General features: G+C 52.1%; 1 protein-coding gene across 6 annotated transcripts in view; it reads left to right on the top strand.

Moving 5' to 3' along the window:
* Positions 1-24410, top strand: part of SMARCA4 (SWI/SNF related BAF chromatin remodeling complex subunit ATPase 4) — an 84964-nt gene extending 60554 nt beyond the window's left edge. For 2 of the 6 annotated variants that reach the window (XM_081076525.1, XM_081076524.1), the window contains exons 26-34: positions 49-276; positions 907-984; positions 1727-1945; positions 6321-6574; positions 20777-20885; positions 21222-21323; positions 22070-22202; positions 22407-22549; positions 23907-24410. In XM_081076525.1, the coding sequence (XP_080932651.1) occupies positions 49-276; positions 907-984; positions 1727-1945; positions 6321-6574; positions 20777-20885; positions 21222-21323; positions 22070-22202; positions 22407-22549; positions 23907-23939 (1299 nt within the window). In that variant the 3' untranslated portion in view covers positions 23940-24410. Of the gene's footprint in view, positions 1-48; positions 277-551; positions 651-906; positions 985-1726; positions 1946-6311; positions 6575-20776; positions 20886-21221; positions 21324-22069; positions 22203-22406; positions 22550-23906 lie in introns of all 6 variants that reach the window. The other 4 variants (XM_081076521.1, XM_081076523.1, XM_081076522.1 and 1 more) reach the window with 4 other exon arrangements.
* The last annotated feature ends 1044 nt before the right edge of the window (positions 24411-25454 follow it).

Genomic DNA, 25454 nt, shown 5'->3' with positions numbered 1-25454 from the left:
TAAAACTGGAAAGAGCTGGCTTGGGACTGACCGAGCTCTCTTCCCCAGGACCTGCAAGCACAGGACCGTGCCCACCGAATTGGGCAGCAGAACGAGGTGCGCGTGCTCCGCCTCTGCACGGTCAACAGCGTGGAGGAGAAGATTCTGGCTGCGGCCAAGTACAAGCTCAACGTTGACCAGAAGGTGATCCAGGCCGGCATGTTCGACCAAAAGTCCTCTAGCCACGAGAGGCGCGCCTTCCTGCAGGCCATCCTGGAGCACGAGGAGCAGGACGAGGTGAGGGCAGTGCCGGCCCCGACCCCCTCCCCAGCGTGAGTGGTGGACGCATGAGCGGCTTTCATTTTTGTTTTTTTACCTTTTTTGCACTCTTTTTTTTTTTTTTTTTTTTTTTTTTTTTTTTTTTGCATCCCTTTGGAGTAAAGGGAGTGTGGGCTGAAAGGAAAGAGGATGAGTACTTGCTTTTTCTTTGAAGTGGTTTTTTTTTTCTAAACTGCTGGTAAAAGACGCCGGATTGACAGCCCTGGAGACTGAAGTCCTCTATTTATCCACAGAGCAGACACTGCAGCACGGGCAGCGGCAGTGCCAGCTTCGCCCACACTGCCCCTCCGCCAGCGGGCGTCAACCCCGACTTGGAGGAGCCACCTCTAAAGGTGAGAGGGGTAGTTCAGTCTCCATGCCCATTCAATCCTCGGCTTCTCGGCTGAGACGGCCAGCAAGGGCCCTGATCCCACGGAGCGTGCGTGTGCGTGTGCGTGTGTGCTTCTCGCTGCCGTGTGGCTCCCCATCCACCGCAGCCGGACTGGGACCACCAGCTCATTTCCCATGGATGCCGCCGCTCGCCTCCGAGCCCGGCCGCCGCCCAGCCCGGCCTCTCCGCCCTTGAACTAAACGTGTGAAATCTTGTAGGAAGAAGACGAAGTGCCGGACGATGAGACCGTAAACCAGATGATTGCGCGGCATGAGGAGGAGTTTGACCTGTTCATGGTAAGCACTGGGGCCAGGCGCAGAGGCGCCCTTTCTGCCTTGCACATATTTATGGTGCTCCGTCTCCCACCGACAGGAAGCAGGGCTCTCGGGGGTTCACACGCCCCACCCTGATGACCTCAATCAGCGAGAGATCTCAGTGACAGTGGTATCTCTGGCAAGTGATGGAGCCAGGGGTGGCCTCACAGTGCCTCCTAACTGACCTACCTTCTGTGTCCTAAGCGTGTTGAGGGGACCGTGAGACACACACACACCCAGCCCTCCTGCTGTTTGTGACCCTCGTCCCCAAATGCCTGTCCTCCTTAGTCTGTTGTCCTTCGTGCTCCCTTTCAGAGGGTGTTAACTGTCCAAGGCCGAGGAGCTGGCATGGGCCTTGGTCATACATGCCTTATGCCCCCTGGGTGGAAAGCATAGAATCAGATGGGGCTCCTGGTCCCTGCAGGCTTTGTGCCTCTTGGCAAAGCTATACCTGGAGCTGTCACCCCATTTCAGCCCCCTTTCTGTGACCTTCCTATCCTTCCCAGTTTTCTCTGCCCCCCAAGCAGAGCCCCTAGCCAGGGCCTGACGTAACAGTCAGTCGATCTTGGCCACCACAACACCCAGAGCTGCTGTTTAACTATCGTTGCGGCATTGGTCCCCGAGGCAGAGAAGCAGTCCCTTGTCTTCATGCCCCCTCCAAGCCCACTGGCCCTCACGCGCTGATGCCTCTCTCCCTGTCCCCACCCCTTCCCTCGCTCCCCAGCGCATGGACCTGGACCGCAGGCGTGAGGAGGCCCGAAACCCGAAGCGGAAGCCGCGCCTGATGGAGGAGGACGAGCTCCCCTCCTGGATCATCAAGGACGATGCTGAGGTGGAGCGCCTGACCTGCGAGGAGGAGGAGGAGAAGATGTTCGGCCGCGGCTCCCGTCACCGCAAGGAGGTGGACTATAGCGACTCGCTGACGGAGAAGCAGTGGCTCAAGGTACATGCCAGGGAGGGCCGGCGAGGGGTGGGGCTGGGGCAGCGGCTCGGCCATTCGTGGTTTTCATTCACGACGGCGACACTTGTAACACGGGATCAGGTTCGCTCCGTTCCTCCTAACCTGATGCGGGAAGGAGCACCCATGCCATCCCTAAGCAGCTCAAAGCTCACTGCTGGGTGTAACTGGCCTTTTCAGGTATGAGGCTTCACCTCTTCACGAGGTTAATACAAAACATTGCCGATCTCAGCACGGTGCTGGCCTCCTGAGGGCCTGTCCGTGGCAAACCCAGCGAGAGACTTGTGAGAGTCCAGTCGCCCTCTGAGGTGTTCAGGAGGACTGATGGGGTCAGGCAGCCCAATTTGGGCACATCACCCCCATAGCACGTCACGCCTAGCGTCTGGACTCCTGTCCGGCTGTGAGGAGGGAGCAGGGGGGGCGCAAGCCCCTCACGTGACTGGCGGGAAGCTGCTGATAGAGGTGATATGAGCACTCGTTTTCAGCAAGTGGCACCGGCCCTTGTAGCCGCAGCTGCAGAATTCCGAGTCAGGGCCGCGGGTGCCTGGGGGCCCTCCTGACTCAGCCCCCCACCCCCACTCCTCCCCACCTCAGCCAGGGGCCCACTGCATCTGCACATTCCCCAGCAATGAGGTCACCACTGGGGTTATGGTGATAAATCAGACCCCTCTCCATGTTCAGGGCTCAGAGTGCAGATGTGACAATTAAGAATCCAACCTGAGAGTTGTTTCATCAAAATGTCTCTGAAGGGCGGGCCCGGTGCCTCAGGCGGTGGGAGCTCCGTGCTCCTGACTCCAAAGGCTGCCGGTTCGATTCCCACATGGGCCAGTGGGCTCTCAGCCACAAGGTTGCCCGTTGAACTCCTCAACTCCCACAAGGGATGGTGGGCTGTGCCCCCTGCAACTAGCAAGAAAAAAGTCCTGGAAGTACACACTGTTCCCCAATAAAGTCCTGTTCCCTTCCCCAATAAAATCTTTAAAAGAAAAAAAATGTCTCTGAAGCAACACTTCCCAAAAGGCAGATGGCAGCTTTCAGCTGCACCCTGCTGAGTGCCACACCCCAGAATGAGGCATGTGGCCTTTGGGCATACACCCTGAAGTTCCCTTGGCTTACCTGCAGCCATAGTCCCCTCCTGGGAGTTCAGATGACCCCAGACTTGTGACCTCGCCCACTGAGGTGTTTGTGGGAGTGGCCATTGCAACATGCTGGGGAACCAGACGAACCTTGGGGTAGGGCAGGTAGGATGTCCCATTTTCCATCACAGGACTCCAGAGCCAAGAAGAAAACCCCTGAGGAGGGAACTTGGGCCCAATTATAGACCCGTAACAGCTCCTGTGGCGCATAACCAGCCCCGCATTTTTGACAGTGGCTGCCTTTTGCCCATATGTTGTTGATGTTTTGTGCACATTTCTTTCTTTTCATGTTTTTGAGGTGTAATTTATATCCCATAGAATTCAGCCATTTAAGATGTCAGTGGTTTTTACTATATTCAGTCATGCAACTATCATCACGAATCAATGTTAGAACATTCTTATCACCCCACAAAGAAGCCCTTTCCTCTTTAGCTGTCTTCCTATTTTTTTATTCCCCCTGGCCCTTGGCAACCACCCTATCCTGGACATTTCATGTAAATGGGGTCATGGAATACGTGATCCTTTGGTATCTAGCTTCTTTCACTGGGCAGAATATTTTCATGGTTTATCCACTTTGTAGTACATCTCATTCCTTTTCAAGGCTGAATACTCTTCCGTTGTGTGGGATAGACCACATTTTGTTTGCCCACTCATCAGTTGATGAACACTGGAGTTTTTTCCAGTTTTGGCGTTGTTTCCACTTTGAATAATGCTGCTGTGAACGTTAGTGTACACGTTTTGTGAGGACATATGCTCTGATTTATCTCGGACGTATACCTAGAAGTGGAATTGCTGGATCAAACGGTAGTTCTGTGTTTAACCTTTTGAGGAACTGCCAAACTGTTTTCCAAAACGGCTGCACTTTTACGTTTCTACCAGCAGAATATAGGGGAGTTTTTCCATATCCTCGTTAATCCTTGTTAGCTGTCTTTTTGATTCTAGCCATTGTAGAGGGTACGAAGTGGTATCTCACTGTGGTTTGAGTTGCGTTTCTCCGATGGCTAATGGCATTGAGCGTCTTTCCATGTGCTTGTTCGCCACGTGTACGTCTTCTTTACAAGATTCTTATCATATGTGTGATTTGAAATGTTTTCTCCTATTCCATGGGTTGTGTTTCACTTTCTTCATGGTGTCCTTTGGAGCACAAAAGTTTTTCATTTTGATAAAGTCCAGTTTCTCTATTTTTCTTTTTGCTTGTCCTTGGGTATCATGTCTGAGAATCCATCACCAAATGAAAGGTCACAAAGATTTACCCTTATGTTTTCTTTCAAGAGTTTTAGAGTTTCAGCTTTTACACTTACATCCATGATCCTCTCTAAGTTCATTTTTGTATAGGCATCAAGTCAGGCCCACCTTCATTCTTTAACATGTGGATAGCCACTGGTCCTGGTACCGTTTGTTGAAAAGACTATTCTTTCCCCAGTGAGCAAGCACATGCCTTTTTGTGTGTCATACTCAATAAAATTTACATTAATAAAAAATACATTTGCCTGAAACAGGTACTCTCCTCTCTCAGTGGTGAGAGTGTAGTTGGCACCACTGTTTTGGCGGCCACTCTGATGCCATATGCGCCCAAATCCTTCCGAATGTCGTGGTCCTAGTCTCACTGGCCATGCAGCCAGAGACCCTGGTGTTATCACAGATATCCCTAGGGCTGCTATAGCAATTGCCACGAACCTGGTGGTTTAAAACAACAGTCATTTATTCTCCCACAGTTCTCGGGGGCTAGGAGTCAGCAGGGCCCTGTTCCCTCCGCAGGCCCTAGGGGATGGTCCTTGCCTCTTTCAGCCTGTGGTGGCCCTGGCATTCCTTGGCTTGTGGCACATCACTCCATTCTCTGCCCCCGTCTCTACATGGCCTCTCCCCAGTGTCTGTCTCACTAGCTTTTTCTATCTCTCTCATTGGTTTTGGAGCCCACCCTAACATAGGATGAACTTACCATGATTCTTTAGTAATTACATCTGTAAAGACCCTATTTCTAAGTAAGATCACATTCTGAGGTTCCAGGCAGATACAAATTTTGAGGGACACCATTTAACCCACTACCCCCTCACCCCCCATGCTTGTCTTCCCCCATGCCAACCTTCCTTCAGTCCCTCCTGCCTGCCAGGTACCCTCCATGCTGGTCCTTTGGCCTAGATCCTTTTCCCTCCCTTCACCCTTCAGATCTCGACTTAAGTGCCACCTCTTCTCCCGACCCCCGAACAAGACATGTCTGCTCCACAATCAGAGCACTCACCCTTCTACTAGCACTCAGCACGCCTGCCACCATGTTTGTGGGAAGTCTGTCTGGTTCGTGCCCACCTGGTTCCATTGAGTGCTGTGTCCTCAATTCCGGGCCCTAAGCCCAGCTCATGGTCACGGCCAGTAAATATGAGATGAGTGACCAGCACATCTCTTTGGGTCCAGGCCCCACTCCCTTTTCTGATTCCAAGCTTTCCTGGGAACCTGACTTCCCTTCACTTTGTTTTCAGAGGTACAAGTGCAAATTACTTACTGAGAATGCATAAATCAAGATTATTTTTAAATTATTATTGTTCACATTCATGTCCTTCACCTCAGCAGTTTCACTCCCAGGAATCTATCTGTAAGGAAGATAGAGATTGGTCACGGTGTTATGTAGAATAGCTGCATCTGCCCAAATCATGGAAACAACCCAAATGCCCAAGAACAATTAAAGCCCTTTGTACAATGAAATACTAAACAGGCATTAAAAATTATGTTGCAGAAAAACGACAGGAAATATATCCAGGATGTAGTAAGCAAAAACATCAATCACGATGTGGTATGTGGGTGCAATTCCGTGCGGTCTTGATAGTGCACGGTGTGTGTGGGACGGGTGGGGAGGTCCCTGAGGTGGTGGCGGTGGTGGCCACATGCAGTGTGAATATACCTAGTGCCGCTGAACTGTGCACTTAAATTGGTTAAAGTGGTGAATTTTACATTATATCCGTTTTACCCCAGATTTTAGAAAAACATGCAAGCAGCAGTATTAGCATTGTCACCTCGGGGTGGAGGGATTCCACGAGTCCCTTGCTTGGGCTCCGCACAGTGAGGCTGTGACACTCGCTCGTACAGTACAACCGATTGTGTGTGTGGGGTACACGCTGGGGGAGCAGCGCTGGTCTCGGCATCTGGGAGCCGTGCCCACCTCTCGGGTTTGCGCGCGGCCTCTGCTTGTCTACCTCGGTGCTGGTTGTCCTATTTTACCACTATTGACCCTGAAGGCCATCGAGGAGGGCACGCTGGAGGAGATAGAAGAGGAGGTCCGGCAGAAGAAGTCGTCGCGGAAGCGCAAGCGGGACAGCGACGCCGGCTCCTCCACCCCAACCACCAGCACTCGCAGCCGCGACAAGGATGACGAGAGCAAGAAGCAGAAGAAGCGAGGGCGGCCGCCCGCTGAGAAGCTCTCCCCCAACCCACCCAACCTCACCAAGAAGATGAAGAAGATTGTGGATGCCGTGATCAAGTACAAGGACAGGTAAGCCGAGGCATGGGGCGGGCGGGTGTGCCGCGGGTCCTCCAGGCGCCTGGGAGCCTGGTGCGGGTTGACTCGCTCGCTGCACGGACATTGGTTGAATCTGTGTGTCTCGATGACCCTGCCCTTGTGAATCTACGTTCTAGAAGAAGAAAGCACATGAGCAGTGTCAGCGTGAGAAGAGGGAAATAAAGCGAGGCGGGGTGGGGGCGTAGAGAGCCCTGAGGAGGGGAGCTCTGGGGATGAGTTCTCCAGCAGAGGCAGGAAAGGAGTAGCCGGTGGGTTCAGAGGCAGGTATGGAGCAAGGTGGAAGGAGCGGGGGTGTCTGCGCTGTGGTGGGTGCCTGTCTCAGGCCGGTGGACTATGGTGGAGGCTGTGTGGCTTTCCTTCTATAGACTCCCGCTCTTGCTGCCCTCTCCCTATACTTCATGACAAGCAAGTCCAGTTCTCACCCTGGGCCTCTGCGGGTCAGCCCCAGGTTATAAAGGCCTCGCCCCAAGCGCTGGGACCCGTCCTCATAGGCACCCAAAGCAGGACCTGTATGTGGATCGTCACATGGACCATTTAAATAACAAGAAAATAATGGTCCTCCCACAGCCCTCCAAGGAGACGCTACACATTCTGCCAGCGCAGGGTGGGTTGTGTGGAACTGCAGAAAGTGGCCAGGGACGCAAGGCCTGCACCTTGCCCGGAATTCGGCTTGTTCTTCTGCTCCCATGTCTTATTCCACTTCCTGGTACATACTGGCTGTTATGTTTGTCCCCATATCAGAGGGGTTGTATAGCTCGACTTTATAGTAGCACTTTACAGTTAGTCATAAAGCAAAGTAAGGGAGAATTTTAATCAGTAGGAGAGAAAAGTGTCGAGGTGTGAGCCCTCGGTGCATCTTTGGAGAGAGACTTAACAAGCGCAAAATTTTGGTGATTTAAGGATACAAATTGACCTTTAAAAATAATGTATTAGAAGAGAAACAGTTGAACTGAAAAAGATTCATGTGCAAGTTCAACTGCTGAACCTAAAAATGTAATTAGTATCAGTTATGAGAAGGAAATACTAATGCTAATGTGCAAACTTGACCTTTGAGGCAAATTCCACAAAGAAAATTGTAGAAGGTAAAATGTGAAATGTGCAAAAATCCAGTAGACCCTGGTGTCTTCTTCCCAATCATGTTCTTGTGGGGGAAACTTAAAATTACAAAGTGAAGAAGACCCTCGAAGGTCAATGGGGCAAGGATGGACTTTTCAGAAAGTCATGCTGGTCATTGGATGTCATTAACCCTGCCTCACACCATGCAAGCATTAATTTGAAATGGATAATAGACATAAATGGGAAAGGAAAAACAAAGTTCTAGAAGAAGGCATGGGAGGAAAACTTCATGGCCTTGAAGTAGACATAAACTTTAACAGGACGCAAACACCACTTCTCACTAAAAGTCAGAACATCAAAGGACGGAGGGCAGTGAAAACTCCTGCCACAGACTGGGAAAAGAAAACCCAATTTTAAAATGGGGCAAAGGCATGAACAGACACCTCCTGCAAGAAGATGTCCTGATGACCAGTCAGCATGTGAAATGGTGCTCAGGACCTTTGCATCTACCACACCAAGGAAATGCACAATAAAACGAGGGTGAAATGCTTCCACGCACCCAACAGGATGGCTGTAATGCCTTTAGGTGTTGACGAGGACGTGGGGCAATCGGACCTCACACGCTGCTCATGGGCGCGTGCAGCTCTTCAGCAGTATCTTCCAAAGCTCAACGGAAGGATGAACAGGACCTTCGAACCCGGCAACCCCAGCCCTCGTAAACCTGAGAGGGCTGAGTGCGTGTCCACCAAGAGACTTGTGCAAGCGCGTCCACAGCAGCTTTGATTGTAACTGCCCCAAAGGAACAGCCCAGTGTCCCCCCCGGGAGAAGGTGTGGAGTTCTCACCGCCACGAAAACAAATATCACTGCTCCATGGAAGAATCTTCCAGACGTTTTCATTGCGTGAAAGAAGCCAGACACTAATGAGTACCGACTGTGTGCTTCCAGTTCATACAAAGTTCAGAAGCTGGTCCATTATAATGGGCATAGAACAGTGGTTACCTAGAGACGGGGGAATTAACAGGGAAGGACCACGAGGGAGCTTTCTGGGATGTTGGGGAAATTTATTTATTGGTCTGAGTTTATACGCAACAACATGCATCAAGGTGTACACACACGTAAGATGTGTGTGCTTTCCCACGTGATGTTACTCATCTGTTTGTAAAAAGCTGAACTCATTAATGAGGCCTGGGATATTTTCAGATTTAAAAAAATATGTCAGGTGTCAGTCCACTTTCTTAGTCATCCTGTGACTTACTGAAAAACCTTCCTTAGCATCGTATTTAGCTGTATGTCACACGCCAAAAGAGAACAGCTTCCCCAGCTGCTACAAACAGTTGTTCTTCCAGACTGCGTAAGATGGAGTGTTAAATCAGGCAATAAATTACAACTAGCTTTTCGGGTTCAGTGACGCCTGTGTGGAGACTGCTGTTACAGGAGCCTGAGATCCTCACAGGGATTCTGACATCCGGTTCAAGGAGATGGGAGAGCGCAGCTGCTCTCCCAGCTGACGTCACACCCACGTGGCGGGACGCCTTACCGGAGGATGTGATGCTTGGTTTACATTTAACCTCAGATTCTCCTGGAACAGATGACATCACAGAACTGAGAATTCTCCATTTACAGGGAAGAACTGTAGAGGAGTTAATAAGGGAGCAACAAATACGAGCATTAAAGAAAACTACCACGTGCTGGCCTTGAGAAACGTTTGGTTCACAGTTGGAACGGGGCTGTCGATTCACGGTTTTGCTGGTGATCACACAGGAAGAGCTCAAGCAGGCACATAAACTCAGGAAAATTCTCATGTTTTCCTGGTTGAAAGCTTTCGTAACCTGGCAAATACTTTCAAAAGATGTTTGGGTACAAAGTTGACCTATTTAATGGATATTTTTGTTGTTCGTGACAAACTGAGTTTGAAACCACGGGGAAAACAACAATATGGTTCACTCGGTCCACAGACTGCGCTCACTTCTGACCCCAGTGCAGAGTTCAGGGGTCCCAAAGCCACCCTCAGGCTCAATGATTCTCTAGAAAACTCGCAGAACTCTCTGAAAGCTGTTAAACTCATGGTTGTAAGTTTATTACAGCAAAAGCATAACATTAAAATCAGCCAATGGAAGATGTGTGTGGAGGAGCGTCCAGGAGAGCTCCACGCCTGGCGCTTCCTGTTGTCCTCTCCCCATGGAGTCGCAGACAGTGCCAGCAGCTTTATGAAACAACATATGCAGAGCATTGCCAGCCAGGGAAGCCTTGGTGTCTGGAATTTTTACTGGAAGTTGGTCGCATAGACTTAACCAACTTCCCACATGGCTGACGTGTCTCCAGCCCCTCTGCGGGTCGAGTGGATACCACGTGACCCAACACCCCTGCCCTAAATCACATTCTTAGACTGTCTGGGCCCAAGGCACCGGTGAGGCAGACACTCCCAGGGCCTGAGAGATCACCTCCCAGGAGCCAAGGGCAAAGGCCAAACCTCTGTCTGAGCCAGGTTAAATTCTTTATGAGCTTTCTGTCATACCTGGAAGGTTCCGAAGGACCGGCCACCACACCAAAGGGAACTGGAATGGGATAAAATTACAGGTCGCTTAACTTGCACTTTCTTCTCTCAAACTTCCAGTTAGCTTCTTTCCAGAAGAGAAAATGAAACATTGGATTTTTTTTTAAATGCATTTTCCGGAACCCAATTATAATTAGCTAAATTCTATACTTGAGTTAAATCTGGAGCCTAAGGAGAGAATGAATTGTTACAGCGTAGTTCTTCCTGGACACCAAAGAATGATTTCACAGTGTTGTCAGCATTTGGATTGAGTCAAGAGCCTGCTTTGTGGAGCAGGAGGGTGTGGTGCCGCTCTCATTGCCCAGTGCCCACAGGTGGGAGCCAGGGTGCCCCTGAGTGAGATACCTCCGTGGTAGCAGCCCAGCTGTGCCTCTGCTGCGTGTCTCAGCAGGGCCGCCCTTCCATCAGCTTGGCATCACTCCAGCCGTGGCTTTTCACTGTTTATTTCATGATCCTCCCGTGGTATTTAAATACCAATGCAGTCTTGTATGATAGTCCCTTTGTATGTACGTCATTCACCAGAACGTAACAAACGTCCTGTGTTGGAAGCTTCGCTCCCTTCGTGCCTCCAGAGGTCCCATGCGCCCTCTGAGTGACACTTCCTGGAGTTGTGTGGCATCTGGCCTTTACAGCCACAGCCCTCTACTGGGTTGTGGTGCAAATTCCCTTTGCACTCTGGGGCCACAGCGGGAAAGCTTGGAGAGCTTGCAGTACTCTACCTTTGAGCGGAGTTGGCGCAGATGGCCCCGGGTCCAGGTCGGCCTCTTAGAGAAGCGCCTTATAAGCAGAGCCTGAAGTCGAGCAGGGGCCCACCAGGAGAAGAGGAGGGAATAAGCGTCACGGGCAGAGGGATCAGCACATGCAGAGGCCCGCAGGCCAAGTGCACAAGTGCTCCGGGCCCAGAGGAAGCTGAGGGGCCCCCAGAGGGGCCAAGCCAGCACGCAGGGCCTGGGGATTGGAAATCTCAAATGGCATCAGAGGACTCGCTGGTTAACACCCAGAATCAAAACCAGAATTTAGGAATTAATTTGGAAGGAGTTTGCACTTAACACGTAAGTAAGTCAGGCACGCACGGGATCCTGGGTCAGGTTTGGGACCTTGTCTTGGGGCTATGCGTGCTGCCAGTGTTCTATGTCCCTGATCCTTCAGGAGCATTCAGGTACTATCTCCACGTGCCAGTCAGCAGAATATGCTCTGGGCCACAGCCCTGGAGCCCTTGAAAGGTTTCAGAGAAGTACATCTGCTGGAGATATGGCCTCAGCAGGCAGCCTCCAGAGGAGCCCACAGAACCTTCTCCGTGCTCCCCAGGCCACAGTGTAGAGCTCAACTACTACCCGCGACGGGGCAGAACCGTCTCCTCCGTAAAGACTGCGTAGGGGGCAGGCGTCAGCACCAAGACTCCTGAACTTGTTGATCATGCTGAGAGCCCAGAAGGAACGTCTTTGTTCTTAGGAGACACTCGCAACTTGCACCCAGGCAGCTCAGAAAGGCGGTGATGTATACAGCCCAGGCTAAGCTCTCCACAGCTGAGCCCACGGGCAGGCCCTCGGGGTCCCCTTCCTTCTTCCCGCGGCCAGAGACAGGCAGCAGCCCTATAGGGACTACGGGGCTTGAGTGTCACAGAGATCTGGCTTTGACATGCATCTCTCTGCCTCAGTTTCCACATCTGCAGCACAAAGTAGAAGTCCCTAAGTGGGGTGAGGGAGAGCCCCAATGAGATAACGTGGGCCAGACACGCAGCCCAGAGACCAACCCACATCCACTGTGGGTGAAGAAGGGCACCAGCCAAATTTGTGGTGACACCTTCGGCCCAGGCCTGGGCCTGGCGGCACTTTCCTTCTGCTCTTGCATTTCCTTGATTAAAATCAAAAAGAAAGTGGCTCTTCAGAGTGAAAATGTTACGCCTTGATTTCTAAGAAAACTGGAACAACATAACAAGTCCGAGGGAAGCATTCTGCAGGAGAGGTCATTGCAATTGGCTCCTGGCCCGTCAGGACAGGCTTCTGAGGGGAAGGGAGAGGCCAGAGTGTAGGCAAGTGTGGGAGCCCTTCCTGGAAGGGGCCGGGGCCTCAGGGTTCTCTAGCCTCAGCCTTTGGAAGGCCAGATCGCTCTTCATCTGGAGGCTGAGCTCAGAATGAGCGCGCTCCAGGAGGAGGATGTGGGCGTCTGCCTGCGGGTCCAGGACTGAGGTCAGCCCTATCTGCTTGGTGCCCAGCCTGGAACCTGGCATAAGAGGTGTGAGGTAGCTGGAGAACAGCGTGATCCCCATCCCAGCCTCAGGCCCTGGGCCAGCCTGAGCGTGGGTGCAGGCCGGGCTAAGGGCCCAGTGGGGCTCAGAGCCACAGGAAGATTAGCCAGGGTGGCCTTGGGGAGCCATGCAGAGGTTCTGAGCCTGCCACAGAATTTGCTGGAAGCTCTGCCTGCCTTGTTTTCTATTCCCAGACTTCGCTCTCTGCCAGTGATCACCACGGTAGAGACAGATCACATCAAAAAAAAAAAGGACAGCAGGTTTAGAATGATCTTAAAACTAGAATTACAGAAAGCTTCAAACAGGACAGGGCAGATCCCTGGACTCCAGAAACAAGTAGATTTGGGTGAGCAGGTTGCACCTGGAGCCCCTGCCCCCCTGCTTCCCCTGGAGACCCGTCCACGTGAGGTCCTTCTAAAGTGCGCAGTGCATTTCAGCAAGCACATGCCACTCCTTTGCGCAGGGAAAACAGTAGAGATGTTCGTGAAAGGAGGATAGTAAACAGGTAACACAGGAGGTATAAAATGGAATATTCAAAAGGACTAAAAAAACGAAAGAAAGGAAAAGGATGAAAAAAGAGGTCTGAAGACAAGGTCGAGTAAATGAGAAATTTATAAGTAGGTAAAACTTAAAATTAAGCCAAGAGACAGATAAGAGGATAGAAAGATGAATTGAGAAACGTTGAACTGTGGGGAACCTAGTAAAAAATGTAAGTCAGGAGGAAGGAAGAGTGCGTGTGAGGGTCTCCAGATGGGTGTGGAGGTGAGTCTGTCAGCCTCGTCCCGCAGCAGCTTCCCAGCCCGCTGAGCCCCAGACACACCCCTACTCATTCTCTGGATAGATCAGAGAAACCCCGGCACCCTGGGCTCCCAGGGTGGGGGTCCTCTGCCTTGGGCCTGCTCAGCACTCGGAGCTGCTGACACTAATTAATTCAGAAAAGCAAGCTCGCTTCTCCAAGCCCTGGTCCCCCAGCCCTGCACAAAGTGGTCTCGGACCTCCCTGCACTCACATGACCAACTCCGCCCTCCATAAACTGGTCCTGGGTGCTTTGTTCGTTGTCCTGTCACCCACAGTGAATACCTTCTGAGCGTGTCACAGCAGAACACAGCACAGTGCCATCCCTTGTGGCATTCACTGTCTGCTTAGGGAAGCCAGCGTGTACATGCAAAGTCGCTGCCACACTTAGGAGCATGCCTGGATGATGATGCGGCTTCTCCCCTTGCTCCGTGACCCTGGCTGGGCCTTCTGTCTCTCTTCTCCAAAGCTGAGGATCTGGCCTCCAAAATAAGGTTTTCAAAGTGAGTGGTTTCCTAGCTTAGGTTACCATGGCAGGGCGGGGCAGGAGTTCTTTAAAAGGAGATTTGGATTTTGTTGTTGAACTGTATTAAGAAACGTGTCCCCTAGATGTGTCATTGGCTCATTTGAAACTATCAGCTTATTAGACAATCACCCTCAGAACCTATCGCCAAGCTAGCCCTCTGCACGCGGCTGCCACAGCAGAGCTCCCTCAAACCGTCCCTTTACAGGAAGAGTGCTGACGGTGCATGGTAGGCGGTCTGCAGACCATTCTCATTGGCAGGCTTCTTGGTGAATATTATTTTTTTTTTCTTCATGCTTAGTCAGGATTTTTTCTGTATGGCAGAGCCATAAATCCAACACTGAGATGCATCTTCTAGGGGTGGGTTGGTGCCCCGCAGATGGAGGCTCTTAATAGATATTTGTAAGTAAATGGATCTGCCCCAGATTGCTCGCTTTTCTAATCATCAAGATATCCTTGACTTGGTAATGTGTCCAAAAATTGAATGTAAGAAATAATTCTGTACATTTAATGTGTTTCATTGTTTCATTTTCCTATTTCGGTTACGAAGTATCTTTTGAGAATCTGTTTCCGGTAAATGTTCTGCTAAATCAATCTTAAAAATCCTGAGCTGCTCATGTCCAGGGCCCTCGCTGGCTCCGCTCACTGATTGAGAGTCAAAAGAGAAAATCGTCCAGGGCTAGATGTCATTGACAGATGTCATAGGAAGATGGTGAACTGGACTCCAGGAAGGAGAGCAGGGCTGAGGGGCACAGGGAAGGATCCAGGCAGTACGGGACCACTTCTGTACTTGACAAGTCTTATCTGTCTTGAGCACCATCTTCCGTTGGTTGCTGGTGCCTGGCCTAGGCCATGGGAACTCAGTGCATAGTGCCGTGTTCCACTTTGGGCGTCTGCCCTGGTCCGAGGATGCAGAAGTGAGGACACCGAGCAATAGGTCACCATCCCTGTTACAGACATCCTTTCTCTAGTTTTCACACCAGGGATCAGCAAATCTGCAAATTGGCAAAAAGACAAATCTGGCCTACTGTCTGTGTATATATAGCCTATGAATTAAAAAGGGTTTTTTTAGATGATTTGGAATTAGAATTAAAAGGAGAATGATATCATGATGTGAACTTATATGAAATTAAAAATTCATTGTTTATAAATGAACTTTTATTGGAACACACCCAAAGCCATTTGCCTACATAAAGTCAGTGGCTGCGTTTGTGTAACTGGCATAGTTGAGTAATTGCAACAGATACGGTATGAGGCCCATAACCTAAAATATTTACAGTGGCTATTTACAGGAAAGGTTTGCTGACCCTTGGTTTAGAAGCGAAAGGGTTAAGAGTCCCTGACTTAGCCTAGGGGACCTCTGCTCGAGTCCTGCCTGCCACCAAGTTTCTATGTGTCTGCAGCCAGCTTTCATAGCCTCTTTGGTTTTTCCATCTGTTTAGAGAGGGCTATGGACGGATGATCCCTTAGATACTGAGAATCCATGATTCTGTCCTATTCAGGGCGCTGTTGGTCTCTTCTGATTTTCTTTGTTTCTTCTCTGTGTGTTATAATTTTATCTTAAGGACAAATACAATAATATAGTCAAAGGGATGTGTCAGTTTGGACTTTTTGTCTCTATATGTCAGGAACCCAGTTCTAAGTCCCTCGGCAAAGGAGGGATTCCTTTGCCCTGGAGGCCATGGAGGAGTTAGTGAAGACTAGCTCTCGAGGCCCAGCGACATCAGCCATCTCTCCCCTCCCACCCAGTTCTCACAGCTGAACCGTGACTACCACAGCTCTGGGCTCCTTCCTCAGTGCCTCATACCCCAAGAGGAAAGTGACTGTTGCTCCCCAAATACTGGTAGAAAATCCCAGGGGAGGACTCTGATTGGCTGGCTGCGTTTCAGGCCCTTGTCTGAACCAATCACTGAGGTGAGATGGGTGAGGGGTTGTGCTTGGTCCTGTCTGTGCTGGGAGAGGATGGGACTCAATGATGGGTAGCCCCACCAGCACCCAGAGTCGGTGTAGGGGAGGACACATTTCCACAGAGAGACAGACCCTATCTAGGCAAGTTAAATAATAAGGGTCCCCACCAGGGCTGTTCGAGCTCCAAGAAGAAGGTCTCGTGAAACTGCATGGGGCCTTGGTCTCTCTGAGCCTCTCCTGCCTATCACGTCCCATTGTGATGATGGGATGGAGGTAACGAGGTTGAGGAAAGTCCCTGCTATGGCAGCTGACATCTAGAGGCATCACTATTCTCGTCGTCATACGCGTTGTCAGCAGCAGCCACTGTTGTTGCCCAACCAGGTGATCGCCCAGGCTGGAGGCATTAGGGCCACTTCTTCCTTTGTGTCTAAATTAGAGTCAGAGCTGATCCTTCCAGCCTCAGGATTTTTCCAGGCTCTTTCGTTCCCATCCCTATCCCTGCCAAGGCAGGCGCACATGGGACAGGGCCGGGGGTGGACTTCCAAGCAACTCTGCCTGCAGAAGCTTCTTCAGAGCAAGTGTCACAAGACAGGAAGCTGACGCAGCGTGCCCTCTGTGCAGTAGGACTCCTGGTCGTTGCTGCCAGAGTCTTTTCTGGAACAAGGTGGTGTATAACTGACCACACAGGCATTGAGGGGTAATGAGGCACCCTGGTTAGAGGTGACCTTGGTGAGACCCAGGTTCAAACCCCGCCCCATGACCCTGAGACTTTCACCCTGAGCTCTTTCTTCCTCCATTCAACAAATGTTTATTAAGCGCCTACTGTGTACTAGCCTTTGTTTCAGGTGCCTAAGATAGAGTGGTAAGTAAAACAGGCAAGGTCTCTGCCCTTGTGGTTCATGTTCTAGGTGGGGTCGGGTGGGGTAGATGCTAACTTCTATAGACAGAAACTAATTGGCCTCATAGCTAATGCAAAAAGGTAAAAATATCAAAGCTTCTAAGAAGAAAATGGTATATATATAGCTCTGTGACCTTGGGTTAGGCAAAGATTTCTGTAACAGGACAGAAGAAACATCACATATAAAAGGAAATGTTGATAAATTACACTTTAATTAAAACTAAGATCCATTCACCAAAAGACCACCAAGAGAGTAGGAAGACATACCATAGACTAGAGAAGGTGTTTGCAATCAATGTGTCCCACAGAGAACTCCTGGGAAAGCAAAGATATGAACAGGTACTGCCTGAGAAGCCGTCAGCTGACCCGTACGCCTGTGAAAAGGTGTCCAGCGTCATGCTCATCAAGGAGCTAGGAATTAAAACCACAGGGAGATAGCAGTTCCCATGTAAGGTGTAGAACAGCCACATCGAGGAGTAGTGACAGGGGCGAGTGTCAGTGCACAGAACCACAGCTTGCCTGCTGCTGCAGGGGTGGACACGCACTCAGTATCTGCCAAAGCTGAGTGTCCCCCACCCTGTGCCCAAGCGCTTCCACCCCCAGGTAAGTTCCCGAGAGATGCGAGACCGCAGCCTCTTGCTTCGTAATATCCAAAACCAGACACAGCCTGGGTGCCCTCAACAGCAGATAGACAAGTGGGCTGTGGCAGGTGCCCACGCTGGGGCACAAAGCAGTTGTCTGAGCGCATGAGCGCACTCCAACCGGGCTAAATCCCAGGTGGTGATTGCGGGGAGGGGTTGCTGCCAGGCCTGGGAGCTCTCACCCTGTGTGGTCCCGTAACATGAGGAAGAGGCCAAACTCAGCTGGTGTCAAACGTGAGGGATGCTCACAGGAGCCTCAGACCCCTCGGGGACTTGAGCGCTGAAGATTTGTGCCTTCATCTTAACAGCTCAAGACACCTTTTCTATTAAGAGGTGTGAGGGCTAGATGGACGAGAGCACTCGCAGGAGAGGTGACGTTTGTGCTGAGGTAAGGGTAGGAGTCTCAGTTTCTTGGGAGAGCAGTGGTTTCATGGGCCCAAAGGTATGTGTGCGGAGGTGCAGAGAGAGACGCTGCCGTCAAAGGCCATGGGCAGCCCTTCCTGGTGGATCATGGAACCATTAGAAGGACTTTGGGATTTATTCCCAGGAGGTGGGGAGCTGTGAGGTGTCCCGCTCTAATACAGAGGTGAGGAAGGTCGGTGAGTCGGCCTGCAGGGCGCGTGGCCCCAGGTGTATTGCAGCAGCCTCTGGGGGGGGCCTCTCTAGGGAACTTAAGAGCAATTAAACTCTTACGGCAGTGGCTTTCCAAGAGGTCTGGCCTGTCTGAGAGTGGACAATTTTAGAAGTCCCCTGTGGTCCTGGCACTTGTCCCTCGCTCACGTACACCCAGTTCCAGGCCATCAGCACTCAGAGCTTGTTGCAGCAGACACGGCTTGTGGGGCCCGGTGCTGGGTGTGCGTCTCTGCACAATTGCAAGGTTTATAAGAGGAGCGTTTGTCCCCGTTCTTTTCTATCAAACAATTTTTTAGCCTGGCAGGAGAAAGGGTTTTCTTACAAAACATTTTTTTAGATATTTTGGGGAAGGGGAACGGGACTTTTATTGGGGAACAGTGTGTACTTCCAGGACTTTTTTCCAGTCAAGTTGTTGTCCTTTCAATCTTAGTTGTGGAGGGTGCTGTTCAGCTTCAAGTTGTTCTTTCAGTCTTAGTTGTGGAGGGCGCAGCTCAGCTCCAGGTCCAGTTGCCATTGCTAGTTGCAGGGGGCACAGCCCACCATCCCTTGCAGGACTCGAGGAATTGAACTGGCAACCTTAGGTTGAGAACCCACTGGCCCATGTGGGAATCAAACCGGCAGCCTTCAGAATTAGGAGCATGGAGCTCTAACCGCCTGAGCCACCGGGCCGGCCCCCTTAACGAAACTTTTTGCTGCATTACAGCGCTAGAGTCCCACTTTCGGAGCTCCTTGGAGGGCCACACACACCCCCAAGGCTGGCCACAGACGATGGGGCTGCAAGCAGGCCTTTTCAAGCTGGGAAGATACCCATTTAGTGGGCTGTAAAATGAATGTTTTGGGCCCCAACTAGCATTTCTCAACGAAACAGAGTAGAAACTTCCAAGTCCTTAGTACTTTGTTTGGGAGCCAGACTGTCACCCTGCGGGACTTGTTATTTTAGGCCTGTGGACAGGAGTCCTGGGTCAGAGTGTAAAATAGAGGGCTGTTTGCTTAGAAGGTTCCATGGGGAGAGCCAGACGTGTGCAGCTGAGTTGTGGGCCGTGTTCCGATCCAGGCTCTTCCTGAGCTTTAGGACCAAAGTTTCCCAGAGCAGAGCTGGGATGACCTCTTTCCCTTCTCCCCAGTCTGCTTATCCGTGGTGAAGCAGCCAGCGTGTTTTGTTACCTGTTCTCATTTTTGGAGTTGACATAAATTCCGGTTGCCTGTGGCCAAACTTTACCCACAACCCGTTCACGAGAGAAAAGAAACCTGTGCATCCAGGGAGGGGCTCGCTGGCTGGGAAGATGGCCTAGAGGTGGCGCATCCTCCCTTATCTGTGACAGCTGGACCCCGCACAGGGCAGGATGTTGCTGAAAACGCCACCTGGAAGGGAAGCTGCCACTTGCTGGCGTCCTCACGTAACACTGGGAAGAAAGGCTTGGAAGGCAAGGCCCAAGGTGGGCTGTGCCCAGCCAGAGCAGGCTGAACTTTTGCCTCCGGTTCCTCATTGCAACAATTAGAATAACAGAGCTTGGTGGGAACCAGTGTTAAGGTGTACTTGGCCCAGAGCAAGGACTGAGTGATGGCACTTGTCCAAGGCAAGTGAGGTGTAGGGACCGGGCTCCAGCCCAGCTGTTGGGCCAGAGGCCTCGTGATGCACAGAACCCCCAGTGAGCAGTGGGCCGCCTGGGATCCCGCTGGGAACAGCCTTGGGGGCAGTCCTGGCCACGCTGCTCCTTAAGGCCATTGTGAAATCGGGAGTATCCAGGGACAAAACCCAAACAGCAATTGTACTGTCCCTGCTGTCTTCCACAATAGTCGACAAAAACAAGAATGGGATGCAGTCAGGATGGGCAGCTGCAGGATGGAGTGAGTGGGCTACTCTGTCCTTTAAGAATAATCTTGAAAAGAAAGTAAGAGAAACGGAGCAAAACAAGCTTAAACAGCCCGCTGGCAGCGCTGGGCCCAGATCGACCATCTCTGAGAAGTGACTGCAAAGCCCAAGTGGTGAAGCAGCAGAAGGAGCCAGGGGCGGCGGGGCAGACACCTTGGCTGTGGGATGTGGAAACCACCGCCAGAGTGTGTGGGCGCCTGGGTGAGGAAACGGCACCTGTGGAACAGGATCGGCCCCAACTCACCAGCTCCCTGGGCCGCAGCCTTGGGCTTCTGCTGCCTGGCTCAGGAGTCCCAGCAGGACCCCTGGGGCGGGTCAGGCAAGGCTGTGGGAACAAAGGGAAATCGCACTAGAGAGCTTGTTTTCTATCCTGGTCTTTCAGTCCTTGATGCGCCTGCTCCCTCCGCAGGCAGACACCAGGAGTGATGTCGCCTCTGAGTTCCTGTCTCCAACACAGCCAGGCTCAGGTGTGGCATGACCTGGCTCAGTGCATGGGTTCCTCCAAACATGAGACCCAAGAGACGGTGCATGAGGCCCCGTTGCTTCTCAGGGCCACAAGTGGCACATCTTTCCTCTGATCCCTTGTGGAAAACAAGTGCTTTCTCAGGGGAAAGGACTAGAAACAGCCTTTTGTCTTCCATTAACATCTTGCTGGGGGGCATCTTCCCTCCTGGGGTTTTTGCAAAATGCTCTGAAGTTCATTGCTCTTAAGTGCTGCCCGCAAGAGACACAACATGCTCGTGGGGGTCGCACAACATGCTTACAAAAATCCACCTCGGAAAACGTTGGCACTTAATGCTCCCAACATGAGCAAAGTGATTTTTGCATCGTGTGTGATTGTGATCTTTCAAGTGCCAAGGTCTCTCTGCCTGGTTGCCTCTCAGGAATGTTCCAGAACTCCCAAGGCAACACGTGTACAGGAAAGAACGCCCGAGTTGCCTTTGATTTTCTCATCCTCTCTGTCCTCAAACAATGGAGGGTAGCCCTGTGGGAGCTGCCCCAGTGGGCAGGGCCTGGGAGTGACGCCCACTGTGTCCCCTTGCAGTAGTAGTGGACGTCAGCTCAGTGAGGTGTTTATCCAGCTGCCCTCTCGCAAGGAGCTGCCTGAGTACTACGAGCTCATCCGCAAGCCTGTGGACTTCAAGAAGATTAAGGTAACTCCCGAGTGCGGGGTGGGCGTTTAGGGGAATCTAACCCAGGACCTTAGGCCCCGTGGCCAGGGATCCCACCATTGGCTCTTGGGGTTCCTCATGGCCTTGAAGTCCCTGGGGCTGTGTCAGCAGGTAGCCAGTACTCGGGGCTCCTTCAGGGTTACTCTCAGCTCAGGCCTCCAGTCGTGCATGCGGCCCTTGTGTTCAGTGGGTCTGGGCTTCTGCGTCTACGGAGGAGCCTGGAGCCTGCGCTGTGACCTTGTTAGGAGAGGGAGTCCCCGCCCGAGTCCAGAGGCGGGGTCCCCAGGTAAGGCTGCTTCTCCTGCCCCCCACCTGCAGGAACGCATTCGCAACCACAAGTATCGCAGCCTCAATGACCTGGAAAAGGACGTCATGCTGCTGTGTCAGAACGCGCAGACCTTCAACCTGGAGGGCTCCCTGGTGAGGACGCAGGGGGAGGAGGCACCCACTCCAGGCCTTTGCCACCTTCACAGCTCCGCCTCAAGCCACATGCCCCTTGCTCCCTTTGGAATTGATTGGTTTAAAAATAATTCCCAGCAGCTTGGAATATTTTACAAATTACAAAAGCAATATGTGTTCTTTACTGAAAAGGCAGAAAAACAAACGACAGGTGAAATACAGAAAATAGACTCAATCCCATCCATCCAGGAGGGCCCTGGGAGGGATCTGTGTATATCTTGGAATTTAATTTTGAATTCATTATGGGACTGCTTGAAAATCTTGTGGATGTGTCTTTTTCTATGATGAGATTAATAACACACACACACACACACACACACAGCCTCAACGTAGTAAAGTTTTCCCAAGAGTGTTGGGAATAGGTGCCTTCTGGAAAAGATTTTACAGTCAGAAGGTTGGGGTAAATGCTGGCTTCAATGGGGTGTGCGTTTCTAGTTGTTGTAGACCTCAGATCCTTTAAAAGTAGATGTTCACTGTGATTCTGGGAGAGGAAGGAACCTGCGGCTGTTTCCAAAGTAACACGCCTGACCTTTTGTCCAGGACGATTTCATAATCCTGACGCTCTCTCAGACACCGATGGGGAAAGGATTATTGAGATATCGCCGTGCCCCACACGGGCTGCCCTGGCCAGAACTGTGGCTCAGGTGGGGTGGGATGGGCAGGCCCCCCGTCGGGGCCCAGCCCACTCGAGCCTGTGTCTCCACCAGATCTACGAAGACTCCATTGTCCTACAGTCCGTTTTCACCAGTGTGCGGCAGAAAATAGAGAAAGAGGATGACAGTGAGGGCGAGGAAAGCGAGGAGGAAGACGATGGCGAGGAGGAAGGCTCGGAGTCCGAGTGTGAGTTCTGGGGTGCCTGGGTGGGTGGATGGGGCTTCCGGAGCCAGTCGGCATCTCGGGGTTCACACTCACCTATGAGAACCAGAGAGGCCTTGCGGCGCCGCCTTTTCACAGCCCACCCAGCTCCCAGATGCCCCCAATTCAGGAGGTGCCGTGCTCCCCTAAGCTCACATCCTCCCCCCCCTTTTCTGGTCATCACCCCAGCCCGCTCAGTCAAAGTGAAGATCAAGCTGGGCCGGAAGGAGAAGGCACAGGATCGGCTGAAAGGGGGCCGACGGCGGCCAAGCCGCGGGTCGCGGGCCAAGCCTGTGGTGAGCGACGACGACAGTGAGGAGGAGCAGGAGGAGGTGAGGCCGCAGGGCCCTGGGCAGTAGCCTGTCGGAGGTCCATCCCCATGCCAGGTCCTGGGCCCTTACCCCACGGTCCCTGTGGGGGTAGATGCTCTAACACCCCCACTCCACAGATGGGGAAACTGAGGCTCAGCGTTCCCTGGCCTGTAACTCAAGCCCAATTCCATGTGACACTCAGCACCAGTGGGCACCTGGGGGGATGGGGTGGGCTTCCTTTTCCCGCTGCAGCAGCCTGCAGAGCTGTCTGCCCAGGACGCCACCTAGCCTACCTCAGCCCTGGGTTGGGTGGGGGCAGGGGGTGGTGGCAGGAGACACTGGGATTGAAGGTGCCCCCACACAGCCCCTGCCCCCTCGGCATATGTCCTCCCCAAGCAGACAGTGCCATCCAGTCAGGGCTGTCATGGCGTCCTCATCCCACATGGCACACCCCAGGCTCCTCTGCTCCTGCCTAGGAGGATTTCCAAACAGTGTTAGTGGGTTAAAAAAACAAGAACCCCTGGCTCTGCAATTACAAAAACAATGTGGAACAAACACTGAGTGGGGCTAAGTGGTGCCGCGGTGATGTGTGTCCTCTAGCACGAGCTGCAGTCCCCACAAACGGGAGAAGCTACATGCATGTCGAGCCCGCAGTGGACAGTTTCGGAGTGTGAGGGGCAGACCCACTTGCTGGGTTTAAGTAAGCTTTGTCCCCTGGCCCTTCCCTGCCGTGGGTCCGGGGCAGTTCACTTCACTTCGAAGCCTCAGTTTCCACTTGTACTGAGCAGGGTGGTGGAGTGGATTTTGGGGTGAGGCTCCTGGCCAAGGTCAGTAAGCTCCTTTTCCGTGTTGCTGGTCTTCTGTAGATATTTGCAAGAACAGCAAAACCAAGTCCCTTGGCATAGATCTGACCAAAGACACACATGACTTTCTGAGGGGGTCAGTGACATCCTGATGGGGAAAGGTGGCCCTTGTTTCTGGAGAAGACGTCTGGGCTATAACGGTGCCCCATGTGCCCTGTGCGGACCCTGCAGGCCGTTTTGTGACCTTTACCAAGCTGCTTAAAATGTTTAAACGGGCAAGCCAAGAGCCTACGTGGTCAGGAACAGCCACAGGGAGGGCAGACAGCAGTGAGACTCCCAGCTCCCGAGGAAGAGTCAGTGTGGGCACAGGGGGCCCGGCCTCAGGAGGAAAGTGACGTCGGGGTATAGTTGTGGCAAAAGGGCTGAGGCCAGAGGCCGCTCCACCTCGAGCCTCATGGCACCTGTGCTGCTCATGCAGCCCCAGGGGGAGCGGCTCCATTGCCCACATTGGTGTTTCCGTTTCAGGGATCCCTCGAGGGCACCCACTCATGCTCTCTCCTCCTGTCCCCCCGCAGGACCGCTCAGGAAGTGGCAGTGAGGAAGACTGAGTCCCGACATTCCAGAGTCTCGACCCCGAGCCCCTCGTTGCAGAGCCGAGACGTGTAGCCCTTAGCAGTAATGGGTAGCAGCAGATGTAGTTTCAGACGTGGGAGAGAACTGTATAAACGAAAATCTTCCATATTTATACAGCAGAGAAGATGTAGGACTGTTTGTGTCTGGCCCTGCGCTGGCATCAGTAGCATTTGTAACAGCATTAACTGTTTTAAAATGACAAAAAAACAAAGTTGTGAATTGGGGAACACACGACCTCTGCTTTCCTTTTCCTTTCCTGACAGTACTGTTGCGACCGCAGTTTGGAGTCGCTGTAGTTTAAGCCGTGGGTGCATGTGTGTAGCCGTCCACCCCTTGTACTGTATTTTATCGGACAGGTCACGCTCGCCGGGCCGGCTTCCGCAGGCCCAGCGAGGGTATGTCAGTGTCACTGGATGTCAAACAGTAATAAATTAAACCGACAACAAGACTCACAACCGTGCCTTCTTCTGGTGAACTCGTCTTGGGTCCTGGCGCATTGGCGGTGCGAGGCCCTGGCGGCCTGTGTGGGGCCTCCTGTCCTGTCACCACATCCCAGGGGACCTCTCCCAGGGGATACTGAGGCAAAGGGAAAGGACTTAGCCAGGCCTCAGACTGTCTGACAGCAAGCTCAGGTGCCTGGCCCTATGGGGGTCACTGTCATTCGTCGTGACCTATGCAAGCCGCTCTGCCACTCAGCCAGCAGCTGGGTCCCTTCCCTACCTGCAGACCAGGCGGGATCGGGGCCGTGTCACACGAACAGGCAGGTGCCATGGCGAGCAGTGTCGTGATGATGAAACTCGGGGCACCTGGGAGCCCAGTGAGCAGGGAGGGCTTCCAGGTCCGGAACTCCTTTGGGCTGTCTCTGATTTTTGTCTCTTCATTAAGACCTTGTGTTTCCTGAGTCACTGTTGTCATACTTGCCTTTAATTCTTCAAACATGGTGTCCCTTAGTTCTTTGAACATATTTATAATGGCTGATTTCAAGTCCAACATCTGGACCCCCTCAGAGAAAGGTTCTATTGACTGCTTTTTGCCTTAGTGTAGGTCACGGTTTCCTATTTCTTCGCATGTCTTCAAATGTTTTTGTTCAAAAGTGGACATTTTAAAAATAATGGGTTGTAACAAGTCTGAATTCTGATTCCTCCCACAGGGAGTTGTGGTGTTTTGTTTTGTGTTTCTTTAGGATTTGACTCCCCCGCAGTGTGCAGCCACTGGTGATTCTGTTCAGTTTGAGGGTTTTGTTTTAATTCTTATTTTCAATCTGGCTTCCTCTAGGAGTCACCCCGGGTCGGCCAGTGATGGCTCGGAAGTGGTGCTTAAACACCTGAGTCATGAGGCCCCGTACCAGTGGCCTAGGCTCAGGCATTTTGCAGGTGAGACCTGCCTTTGCCCTCTGCCTCTTGAATTTTCTGTCATGCATATGGCCTCCCGTTGAGCAGGTTGAGATTTGTGGGTTGCGGGACACTCTCCAGCTCTCCCGAGCATGCGCG

Source organism: Rhinolophus hipposideros (assembly GCF_964194185.1).
Source record: "Rhinolophus hipposideros genome assembly, chromosome: 16".
Taxonomy (NCBI): domain Eukaryota; kingdom Metazoa; phylum Chordata; class Mammalia; order Chiroptera; family Rhinolophidae; genus Rhinolophus; species Rhinolophus hipposideros.
The sequence above is the reverse complement of the archived record's forward strand: the minus strand, read 5'-3'. Positions and strand labels throughout refer to the sequence as shown.